Source organism: Corapipo altera, unplaced genomic scaffold (genome assembly GCF_003945725.1).
Source record: "Corapipo altera isolate COAL_440 unplaced genomic scaffold, ASM394572v1 69, whole genome shotgun sequence".
Taxonomy (NCBI): domain Eukaryota; kingdom Metazoa; phylum Chordata; class Aves; order Passeriformes; family Pipridae; genus Corapipo; species Corapipo altera.
Window position 1 is genome coordinate 6,009,640 of NW_020884908.1, and position 11,302 is coordinate 6,020,941.

Genomic DNA, 11,302 nt, shown 5'->3' on the forward strand with positions numbered 1-11,302 from the left:
TCTGGTGCTGTTGTTCACAAAATCTGATTCATTGCACAGTGTGTAATAAGCCAATAATTACACTACACACTTGAGAGAGATATTGATTATCTGTTTCAGAGTTGCACAATCATGAGTCCTCGGTGGTATTTCACAAATCAAGCACACCAACTATCAAAATTTTTCACTATTTATACATTTTAGCAAACAAAGGTATTAATGTTCATTGGTTACAAGTTACAGAGTTCTCCTTTTAATTAGTATTGTATCTTCTATTGTTTAATGATTCTTTTGCTTCTTATGCTAATTAGTCCACAGGCTCAGTCTTTCTCTTCTTTTGGGCCAGTGGGTTTCTTGAGTTGGTGGCCGTAAGTCAGTGGTTACCATCTCCCACTGACAGAATTACCTTTCACACAGTTGAAGCTGATTCAGCACAGTTGCTGAGTTGTCTTCATTAGTTTCTTCCTTATCTTGGGAATTCTGGCAGATGTCTTTGTGGCCCATAAATATTGCATTCTTTACGTCCACTATGAGTGATACATCCTTCTTTCCAAGCTTAGCTAACCTCCCCATGGGCTGAGATCGTTGAAGCATGTCCAGCCCTAAACCTTAACAAGGCGATTTTACCAACAAGTAATTTGTCTTTCTGACACCTGGACACCACTTAGAGATTGCTTGTTAGCTGTTATCTTATAGTTTTAAGCTGAGCCAGGGGAGATTTAGGTTGAACATTTGGTTGTATTTCTTCACAGGAAGAGTGCTTGGGAATTGAAATGGACTGCCCAGGGAGATGGTGAAGGCACTATCTTTGGAGGTGTTTAACGAGACTGGATGTGGCACTTAGTGCCATGGTCTAGTTGACACCGTGGTGTTGGGTCACAGGTTGGACTCGATGATCTCAGAGGTCTTTTCCAACCTAATTGATTCCGCGATTCTGTGATCCGTTTTCACCGATTAAATCGCCTTTTTTTGTTGATTAGCTTTGAAAGCACACAAAGACCAAACATCGGAGGATACCCTTTCTGAAGAAAACGTTTACATGTTCCGCATTCCGCCCCGGCGCGGGCGGCTGAGGGGAGCCCGCGTCCCTGCGGGGCCGGGCTGTGCCCGCCCGGGCCCGGCGCTGCCGCCGGCGGCCGCTGGGGGCTCCCGCCGTGCGGCGCGGCCCGTCCCGCCATTGCCGGGGCATGGAGGGCGAGAGCACCTCGGCCCTGCTCTCGGGCTTCGTCTTCGGCGCGCTCGCCTTCCAGCACCTCAGCACCGACTCGGACACGGTGGGTGCCGCGGGGGGGGGAGGGCCGGGAAAGCGGAGGGAGTGAGGGAGGGGCCGCCCCCGCCGTGGCCGCGCCGCCGCCGGGCCTCCCCCTGCCCGGGCTCCCGGCGCGGCTCCGGGGCTCCGCGCAGGTCTCTGCCGCCTCGCCGCGCACGGGAGTCGCTTTGTGTGCGAGCGGCGGGGAAACGCGGGGTCCTCCCGGTAAACCGGGAGGCTGCGGCGGCTGCAGCGCCGTGTCTGCCCAGGAGCGAGCGAAGGGCTGGTATGGCTGCCCAGCCCGAGCCTGGGCGGCGGGCAGCATCCCCACAGCCGTGGGGTGCTCGCTGCTGAACGACAACGGGAGGGACGGGAGACACCCGAGGAGGACGCGTCACTACTTGTTGGTTTTTTTCCCCTCGGAACTACGGTCCAGTATTGAAAAATTAGTGAAAACCTAGTCTGTTAAAAAAAAAAAAAAAAAAAAAAAGTTCATTTTGACACCTTTTTTCCTTTTCTGAAGACAGCATTTGGACTTAATATGAGAGGGAAAATCCTCTTAGAATATCCTGAGCGATAATCAAAGTCCAGCTCCTGGCCCTGCATAGAAGGACAGCCCTAAGAGTCACACCACGTCCCTGAGAGCATTGTCCAAACACTTCTTGAACTCTGTCAGGCTTGATGCTGTGACCACTTCCCTGGGGAGCCTGCTCCAGTGCCCAACCACCCTCTGGGTGAAAAACCTTTTCCTTTATCCAGCCTAAACCTCCCCCGACTCAGCTTCATGCTGTTTCCTCGAGTCCTGTCACAAGTCACAACAGTGAAGAGATCAGTGCCTGCCCCTCCTCTGCTCCTCGGAGGAAGTTGTAGACTGCGATGAGGTCTCCCCCCAGTCTCCTCCAAGCTGAACAGACCAAGTGACCTCAGCTGCTCCTCATACAGCTTCCCCTCAAGGCCCTTCACCATCTTCATGGCCCTTCTTTGGACATTCTCTAATAGCTTTGTATTTTTCTTATATTGTGGCACCCAAAATTGCACACAGGATTAGAGGTAAGGCCCCACCAGCACCGAGTACAGCAGGAGTGTCTGTTCAATGCTACAGTTAACATGAACACTTTTTTCCTCTTCCCCTCTACAGGAAGGTTTTCTCCTTGGAGATGTGAAAGGTGAAGCCAAGAACAGCATTACTGACTCACAAATGGATGATGTTGAAGTTGTTTATACAATAGGTTAGTCTGTCCATATTTTTAATACCCTGCTTGGTTTCAGGCAATATATGAATGCTTTAGTTTTGAAGGAGGGCAGTCAAAAACTTACAGCAATATCAAAGCTGTGAGACCCAGGACTATATGTTGGTGTAAAAAACATTATTTTGCAACATTTTAATTGCTACAAAAGTTACAATATACTGCAGAAAACAGAGTAACTTTAAATAAATACTAGTTCTTAGTTCTTTGAATAGATACCAAGTATCTCATCAGATTAAAGGTAATTTAGGGTTTAGACTCCTACCTTGTCCTGGCCACAACACAAAGTCTCCTGAACTACAGTTGCCCTGAAAAACTTGGTCTATTTCAGTGATGTGACCTGTAATGCATTAGCATTTATTACCTCATTGGGAGCTTATAAAATACTGTGTCTGAAGGCTGCAAGCTGTTATTGATTTCATTAAGCAGATGTCAGATGTATTTTTTTTTATAGTCTTCACGGGATTGGAGTGGATGTGCATTTTATACTGGCCCTTACATTTGTATACATACATGCACACACAGTTAACTCCATTCCTTTCAAATGCAGTTATACAAAAAGAAACAGAACAAGGTAATACAGCATGTGCCTTCTTGCCAATCTTCCTGAAAATATGGTAGGGAGAAATTACAACCCATTTTCTAGTTTTACTCTAGGATACAATTAAGGTGTAACACTTTCCTTCACAGTCTCACAGCTGAACCAAAAATGTGGGGAATTTTTTGCAGTGGCATTGATCAGGTTACCCAGAGTCTTATCATTACATTCTCACAGGCAGACTTAGTTGCTTTAAAGTTTGGAGGTGTTTTTAAGTTATTTTGTGAAAATGAAAACAGTGGAGAATTTAGGTTAAAAAAAAGGATTTAGAATGCCATTAGATCACCTGCCATTTTTTTTCTGGTTGTCAGCCTTCCATTTATCTACCCTGTGGGTTTCTGTTCTTCAGCCTCATCTTACTAACGCATCTATGCCTTGTTGCAGAGTAACTCAAGGGAAATCTTTCATATTACATACTACTCCTGTACTTTGACAGAAGGTAGAGAGAAATAAAATGCCCAACTTGATTTTTCATTTGACAAAATACACAAAAAAATACAGTTTGCAGAAGTGGTTCCCTTTACATTTGAACAAATTAATTGGAATATATTTTTTAAATATTTCCTTTCTTCACCTTATTAATGCATTTGATTTTAATAAATTATATAGAATTATTTCTTGGTTCTGCTATGAGTTTAATACTGATCATAACATACAGAAGAATATACATCATGAACTGATGAGCCTGGTGTAATATTACTTTCACTTTCCAGATATACAGAAGCATATTCCCTGCTACCAGCTGTTCAGGTAAGAGTCTTAAGTAAACAGATGCAAAATGCCTAACTTGAACTCTTCAGGATTTAAACTTATATTACATTACTTGAGAAAATCACCCAATGCAACTATAGTAGCCATATCAACCTTTTGGAATAACAGATGCAAAATGCCTTATGTTATTCCTATTTTTGTTCATTATGTCTTTTTTTTTGGTGGTGTTTGCCTATGTATATGGAAATAGAGATATGACACAGTGCACCTTCTGGTGAGCTATGATACCATATAAACTAAAGAATAATATCAACATACTGAAAAAAGCATTGTTTTACTAAAAGCATACATTCTCACCACTCACCCTCAAAAATAATAATAATAAAAATTTTAAAAATAAATAAAAAGGTACAGCCAGAGGCTTCTAAGTGGGTCAATAAAAGAAACACTTGTTAGCCCCATAGCAGGAGTAGTTTCAAAAGCTAGTATTCAGAGTTCCATCATAGATGGGACCACAGCCGTACAGGTTTACACCCCTGTAAGGGGAGAATCACAGTTTCCTTCTCAAACCTTTCTGAAAATTAATAAACCCAGCTCTTATTAGAAATGCATTTTATATCAATTTGAAGGCATCTTATTTGTTTGTAGTTCAGAGAACACAGGTGCTACTTTTAACTTATATCCCAGAAGCACGGATGCCAGAAGAGCATCTGGGCTGTACAAGACCTCCTACAGAGCTATTTGAATAATGAAATCACCTGCTCTGTCCCAGCAGAGAAGCTGTGGCAGCATATTGTTATGCTTAATAGGAGGGGGAAAAGACTATTAGAGATGATTACCAGAATGTTAGCGAATAAGCATTTTTTCCCCTCTAACTGTCCTAATTTTCTTTTCTTCTAGCTTTTATAATTCTGTAGGAGAACTGAATGAACTTGCCCTGAAGAAAATACTATCAGGCTGTAAGAAGGTATTTTATTTTCAAATCTAAACCATACTGAGGAGCTTACTGAAATTTTGGAGGCTGTTCTGGATACCTTTTGGATCAAGCTTTTTTTCTCTCCTCATTTTAAATCTTTTAACTAGTCCCATATGCTGCTGGTCAAGGCAGATGCATCATCTCTTCCCTCTAAAAAACCAGATTAGGTTATCTTTCTTATATATATGTAGGGTTTGCTACATATATGTCACAACTTTATTTGTCCTTATTAATTTCCCAAGTGAACACTTCAAGTATCCCAAAGGAATTCTATCAATTTCTAGCTTAAGATGAATTAAGGTCAGCTCGCTCAAATGGTTAAGCACCATTTGACCAAAAAAAATTAGTCTTCTCCACAGAAGAAATTTTTACAGGGGGAAGGTATAAGCTGAAAAGAAACAAACCACAAAATAGCAGAACAAAGTTTGCAGAGTTTCAGCTTGAGCACAAGCTCAGAAACAGGCCGGTTCAACACATGGTTTTGAAGGAAAGAAGCTGCCATACTGGAATTAGATGTTTTAAGGGTTTCAAGTTAACTGCTTGACTATGTACATATCACCAAACAATTCGGACTTGTGACTTTGTACTGTATCAACCTTGCTTCACTGTGACACACAGGGACAGCACAATTCAACACTAACAATGATTTTTCTTCTGCCTACAGAGTGTAATAGGATGGTACAAATTCAGACGCAACACAGACCAGACCATGACATTCCGGGAGAGACTTCTCCATAAGAACCTGCAGTCACACCTATCAAATCAGGGTCTTGTATTCCTTCTATTAACCTCTAGTGTGATGACAGAAAGTTGTTCTACTTACAGACTGGAACATGCCTTACATCGGCCACAGGAAGGGTAATAATTGGTTTGTTTTCTACAGTGTGTGCTCTAACTTGAAACAGTTGTTTGTTTTTTTTTTCTTTGTTGCAAATGAATTATTAACACTGTTTATTTTACCCTTGAAACCTATACATTAGGTAAGATCCCTCCTTATATTGCTAGAGCACAGTTCAAAGCTTACCCTGGGACTCTATTCTGGGCTGTCCCTTTATATCTGTAGTGTCAGCATCACCAGGCAGACACTGTCAGCATATTTATGTACATAAGCTGTTCTTGATCAAGTTGGTTTTCTGTATAGGACTTCAACCATCCATGGTGTTTATCTTGACATATTAAGATATCTAAATTGGTGCTAACTATTTTCAGAGACATGCTGCCCACAGGCTGGGCTTAACAAGCAAGTATTTCATTATTGTGTATCGTACTCAGAAACAGGGGAAATAATACAGGCTCAGTATCTGGTTGTTCCTGGAGTTTGCCTTTAGCCTCATCTGCGTGTCATGTAATACATTTAGCAAGGACTAACTATACTGTAAACCCCCATCTGGGTTGCTTAACAGTCAAGAACTGTTAACTATCAAAAAGAGGCCTCTGGATGTTAATAGATCATGTTTTGATACTTCTGCTTTTTAAGTCTTTTCCAGAAAGTCCCTTTGGTGGTTACCAATCTGGGTATGGCAGAACAGCAAGGCTACAGAACAGTGTCTGGCTCCTGCGTATCTTCTGGCTTTGTGAGAGCAGTAAGACAACACAGGTACAATGACATATCGACTGACAGCTGTTGCTTCCTGTTAACATAACTATACTTACCTTTCTATAAAAGCATTTAAGTGTTTTTGCAAATGCTACAGCTATATCCTGCTCACTTTTTGTCCTTTATCTGCAATTATTTAGCATTCCACCACACTTGGAAATTAGTTCAGTCCCATACTCTGCCAGGAGAGCAGCTGTCTGTCTCAACATAGGCACCTGCTACTGAAGCTCAAAATGCTTATTTATTCTTTAAAGCTCCTACTAAGTAAGCACTGGGATAACTAACTTGCAATTATACAGTTACATTCTTGGCCCACAGGTCAGAGTTCTTTCACGAGGATGGATCCTTGCAAGAGGTTCATAAGATAAATGAGATGTATGCCACTTTGCAGGAGGAACTCAAGGTAAGCCAGGCATACCTGCCTCACCTTTGGTAGTACTACAAAACTGAAGTCAAGCAGAGGGTACAACATCTTGCACTACATGAGAAACAAACCTGTGCCTTGGAAGGGGATCCGAAAGATCAGGGAGTTCCATTCACTATCAGCAGCTGTACATTATGTTCTCAAAGTTGAAGACTTAAGGTTCCATTTGATAGAAGTACACTGATAAATCTTCAAGTTCACTAATAAATTCTCACAAGAGGATTATTTTGAAGGAGTACTATCTGTAGTTTGTTAGATCTTCTTTGCTTAGATAGGAACAAATAAAACATCCTGCACCTCATTCTACACAAGGTTTAAGTGATCTCTAAAATCCACCCCAACCTCATTACTTAAGCTTTTTACTACTTTGTGTCCAACTTAATCGTGAGTACCTTTAAGGATTTTGCAACAAGGTTAAAGTCAGCTTCTGTGAATACTATTACTCTGATCAAATGCTCTTTTTCTTGCAGAAAATATGCTTTACAGTAGAAGTCAGTGAACGATCCGTAGAGAAACTCTTAGCAGAGGTGAGGCAATTAAAAGAAGAAATAAAGAGGAAAAAGCAACAAGGTTGTTCAGGTAAGTTAACCAAATGTAATGGCAGCTTTAGACTTCCAAAGTTTGTTCAATTGGCAGAAGCAGAAAACACTTCTGAACTTGAGGCAGCCAAAACAGCAGGGGTAGGAGTGTGCAAGAGGTTTTGCAACTGTAACTTTTTTTTTTTTCCCCAGGAGAAGGCAGAAACTACACAGGAGAGCCAAAGGAGAATGTTCTCCTTTGTCAGGCACTGCAAACATTTTTCCCCAATTCTGGACTTCAGACATGTATTGTTTCCTTCAAAGGCCAACAGATACTGAAGAACTGCTGTAACATTAACCATAATATTAATGTCATGGACAAACTGACTCTCATGGTAGAGGAAAGAGACTTCACTGAAGCTGAAACAAGACATCTAACCAAGCGTAAAGTCAGAGGGACCACAACAGTATCAAAGTCATTCAAGAAATCCAGATCATTGCAGCTTCACCGAGAATCACTTGCAGACCCAGAGGACAGTGACCAGGACAGGAAGCTTGCACTGAGCAGCACTGAATCGGACGAGGATGTGTTGGAAAAAAATAGAGACACAAATGAATACCCACACTCTCCTACTTTCTGATCTGTTAATGATTTGTCAGATGACTTCACACCAAAAGCTACTGCCACCATATTCAAGTGATGTGTCAATTTACAGCACTGCAGGGATGTATATAACTTAATCCATTTTTGCAAAATGTACAGGGTTTGTTTGGGGTTTCTGTCCAGTGCATGAATCCTGTTCAGCATAACAATGTCCAGATGACATTCCCTCATTTTGCCTTCCAGAGTTCCATCTGTAGTCTCTCTCTCAGGGTTTAAAGACTATGCCAGCAGTCAAATAAGCACATACTGCCTCAAACTAATACAACTTCAAGCTGCTGTTGAAGAAGCAGTACTATCCTTTCCTCAGCAGAATCTGATGCAGGCAGCACCAAATGAAAACAGATAACTTAGAATTAGCAGTCTACTTCAACTGCCACAATTTGAATAGTTTTAATTTATCCTTAGGAAACCAGTACTTGTTCATTTCCCCCCATCTTACAATCCAGACAGGATAAAAAACAGCCACCTAAAGTTTAACAAGACCTGTGAGCTCAGAAAGGGGTCTGGAAAGCTGCCAGTTTCTCTTACTGCCTTAATATTTCATACTTCCTTCAGACAATACATTTTAGAGACTTCATAAAATTAATAAAAATCCAACTGACATCCACCCCTCAGTCAACCACACACTATGCTAGAAAACCACATTTCCAGTAAGCAAGAATATGAACATGAAACACAGTTTTATTGTTTATTTCTTTACAGCATTTTACTCTGGATACTTGATATTACATATCTTGGGGTCTGTGAGAAATTGTGGGTTCTTAAGCACAACTGGCATAAATCCTGTAAAAAGATAAGATGGAGGTATTCTTAATAGAAAAGTAAGCTTGCCTTAGAAAACTCAGAAGCATAATCATACTTACCAAGTACTTGAGCTCTTCTAATGGCTTTTGTAACTTCCCTCTGCTTCTTGTGGCACAAGCCTAAAGAGATGAATTATTTTCAACACTAAACAAGCCATTAGTCTAAAAGGTGAAAGGGATATTACTGATAATTCCCTCTATCTTTGTCTAAGTCTTCCTAGAAAAATGCACATGTGCTTTTACTGTTACATACAAAATGCATACAATTAAGGGATATTTTTATTCCTTGATGCATGCTACTAAGCCAGAGGAATACTCTTACAAAATGTATAGAATTGGTAGCAGTTACTTTTGGAAAGATTGCTGAGGCACAGTTACTTAGACTCAGAAGAACAAGAATATTAACCAGTAAATTTTTAATTTAATACTTCACATACCTGTTATATGTCTGCCATAAATGCAGCCAGTATAAGGAGAAACAAACTGGGAAAGAAGCTACTTAAAAATAAGAAAACCAAAGTCAGTTCAAGAACTTTTTTAAAATATTTACTTTATACTACTACTTGCCCTCTATTTTTCTTTTTTTTTTTTCCATCTGTTTTTATAAAACACAGTTCTACCTAAAGAAAAAGTAGGGCTTGGAACTAAACAGTATTTTCTATGGCGTAATATTTAAGCTGTATGACAGATGGATTGTAACCCAGGACTCTTATTTGGTAAATGACAAAACTGTCACACTAACACACAGAACTAGTAGCTTGATCAGCTTATAACTACATTATTTGGCCCTTAATCTGCACACGTTTTCAAGTTTTAAACTCCTACACATATGAATGGATTTTTATGTTTGGGGTTTTTTTTGATTGTTTGTTTGTTTGTTTTTCAGTTCTTGTGGACTTCTGACACACACATTTAAAAATCATAAACCACTTACCTTCATCCGAGGACATGAGTTTTCACTCACCTGCACATTCTTGTAGTCGACATTTATTTCACATAAGATACATCTTTTTGGAGGCTCCTTGTAAGGGTTCTCCATTCGTATAGGCTGAAATTAGAGAATTTTTAACATCTTCAAGCTTCACCATAAAATAAAGAACATTTGTTACTTTGAATCCTTCAGGCAAGATATACCTTGAAACCAAAAGAGATATTTAGGGCACCACTGAAGTTTTTAAATAACTTCCCTAACTCTGTTTCCCTAACACACTGATTGGTACAGAGCCATCTAAAAGACTTCTCACAGGTAAACAACCTTTTATATTTTAGTAATAATGATACTGTAACAAGTCTATTAAAGCATTCAGTGAGATGGTGCTTACACCTGTTACTAGGAAGTCAATATCTGCAGAAGCTGGTAGTGAGGTAGCTCTGTCTGATAAGTCACAAGAATATTTTTTTGAAAAGTATTTCAAAGCAAGTGGCCTGAGGGAGCTCCTGTCTGCTCACACACTTTAAAGAGAGATTTCCAAGGACTGAAAAGCTCCTCAAGCTTCAGAATACACCCAACACCAAATCCTCACAAGAAATCACAGAATTGTCAGGGTTGGAAGGGACCTTTGGAGATCATCCAGTCCAAAACCCCTGCCAATGTAGGGTCATCCTATTGCACAGGAATGCCCTCCAGGAGGGTTTGGAATGTCTCCAGAAAGGGAGACTCCACAACCACCCCGTTGTGGCAGCCTGTTCGAGCGCTCTGCCACCCTCAGTGTACAGAAGTTCCTCCTCATACTGAGGTGGAACTTCTTGTGTTTCAGTTTATGGCCACTGCTCCTTGTCCTGTCACTGGACACAACCAAAAAACGTCTGGCACCATCCTCTGGGCATCTGCCTTTGAGGTATTTATATGCACTTTGCAGGTACAAGTAGAATTTGGGCAGAGAAGGAATATTTTAAGTTTTTGCTGGTGACAAAACCCACATATTTTTTTAATGTAAACCTAGTGCAGTCTCTTAAGTCTTTTTCTCAGCCATATAGAGGAAAACAGCTGGTGCTACCAAAGCTTTTGCTCCACATTCGGGTTACTGAGGCAGCAGGTTTAAGGACTATAGTTAGAATACTGAAATACAGATCAATGGTGCCGTAACTCTCAGCAGCCGGTGACCTCCTGCTCTGTAACACAAACGGATCCGTAGCCACCAGGGTAAAGCCTTTTCAGACACGGCTGAAAATGGAGAATCGGGCTTTTTCAGCCCGGCCGAAGCCCCTCCTGCGCAGGGTGGGTGGCGGGACGGGGGGTTCGGGGGAGCCTCACCTGGTCGGGGTGCTCGGGTTGCGCCTGGGGCTGCCCCTCGTGCTGCAGGCGGCGCGGGCGCGCCCACAGCGTCGCTGCAAGGGAGAGAGTGACAGGGTTAGCGGCGGCGCGGTGGGACGGGGGGAGCGAGGGACAGGGGGAGGAGGGAGCGAAAGGGACACACCGGGAACCAGCCGCCGCCAATAACCCCGAGCCGACACGGCCCGCGCCGCCATGATACTCGCGCACGGCCGCTTCCGCTCCCGCGTCACTGCCGCCCGCCGGCCAATGGCGGAGCGGCCT

The 11,302-nt window shown here is 41.9% G+C and overlaps 2 protein-coding genes across 2 annotated transcripts; one reads left to right on the top strand and one right to left on the bottom strand.

Moving 5' to 3' along the window:
- Positions 1 to 1,133: 1,133 nt before the first annotated feature.
- ABRAXAS1 (abraxas 1, BRCA1 A complex subunit) lies at positions 1,134 to 8,618 on the top strand. The gene is made up of 9 exons (XM_027652887.1): positions 1,134 to 1,253; positions 2,367 to 2,457; positions 3,787 to 3,823; positions 4,685 to 4,751; positions 5,425 to 5,618; positions 6,238 to 6,357; positions 6,676 to 6,760; positions 7,252 to 7,360; positions 7,513 to 8,618. The coding sequence occupies exons 1-9, from the start codon at positions 1,167 to 1,169 to the stop codon at positions 7,938 to 7,940; spliced, it is 1,218 nt and encodes a 405-aa protein (XP_027508688.1). The 5' UTR covers positions 1,134 to 1,166; the 3' UTR covers positions 7,941 to 8,618.
- Positions 8,619 to 8,626: 8 nt separating this feature from the next.
- Positions 8,627 to 11,263, bottom strand: MRPS18C (mitochondrial ribosomal protein S18C). Its single transcript, XM_027652888.1, has 6 exons — positions 11,184 to 11,263; positions 11,021 to 11,094; positions 9,731 to 9,814; positions 9,204 to 9,261; positions 8,827 to 8,886; positions 8,627 to 8,746 (listed from the first exon to the last, which is right to left on the bottom strand). Exons 1-6 carry the CDS (start codon positions 11,233 to 11,235, stop codon positions 8,670 to 8,672), a joined length of 405 nt encoding a protein of 134 aa, XP_027508689.1. The 5' UTR covers positions 11,236 to 11,263; the 3' UTR covers positions 8,627 to 8,669.
- Positions 11,264 to 11,302: the final 39 nt, after the last annotated feature.

Bases quoted from the DNA above. Each gene is read 5' to 3' on its own strand.
- ABRAXAS1 (XM_027652887.1), top strand. From the start codon at position 1,167: ATGGAGGGCGAGAGCACCTCGGCCCTGCTCTCGGGCTTCGTCTTCGGC. The intron at 1,254-2,366 runs GTGGGTGCCGCG...TCCCCTCTACAG, and splicing joins TCAGCACCGACTCGGACACG to GAAGGTTTTCTCCTTGGAGA. The intron at 6,358-6,675 runs GTACAATGACAT...CTTGGCCCACAG, and splicing joins AGAGCAGTAAGACAACACAG to GTCAGAGTTCTTTCACGAGG.
- MRPS18C (XM_027652888.1), bottom strand. From the start codon at position 11,235: ATGGCGGCGCGGGCCGTGTCGGCTCGGGGTTATTGGCGGCGGCTGGTT. The intron at 11,095-11,183 runs GTGTGTCCCTTT...TCTCCCTTGCAG, and splicing joins TTGGCGGCGGCTGGTTCCCG to CGACGCTGTGGGCGCGCCCG. The intron at 9,262-9,730 runs GTGAGTGAAAAC...ATTTTTAAGTAG, and splicing joins TCGACTACAAGAATGTGCAG to CTTCTTTCCCAGTTTGTTTC.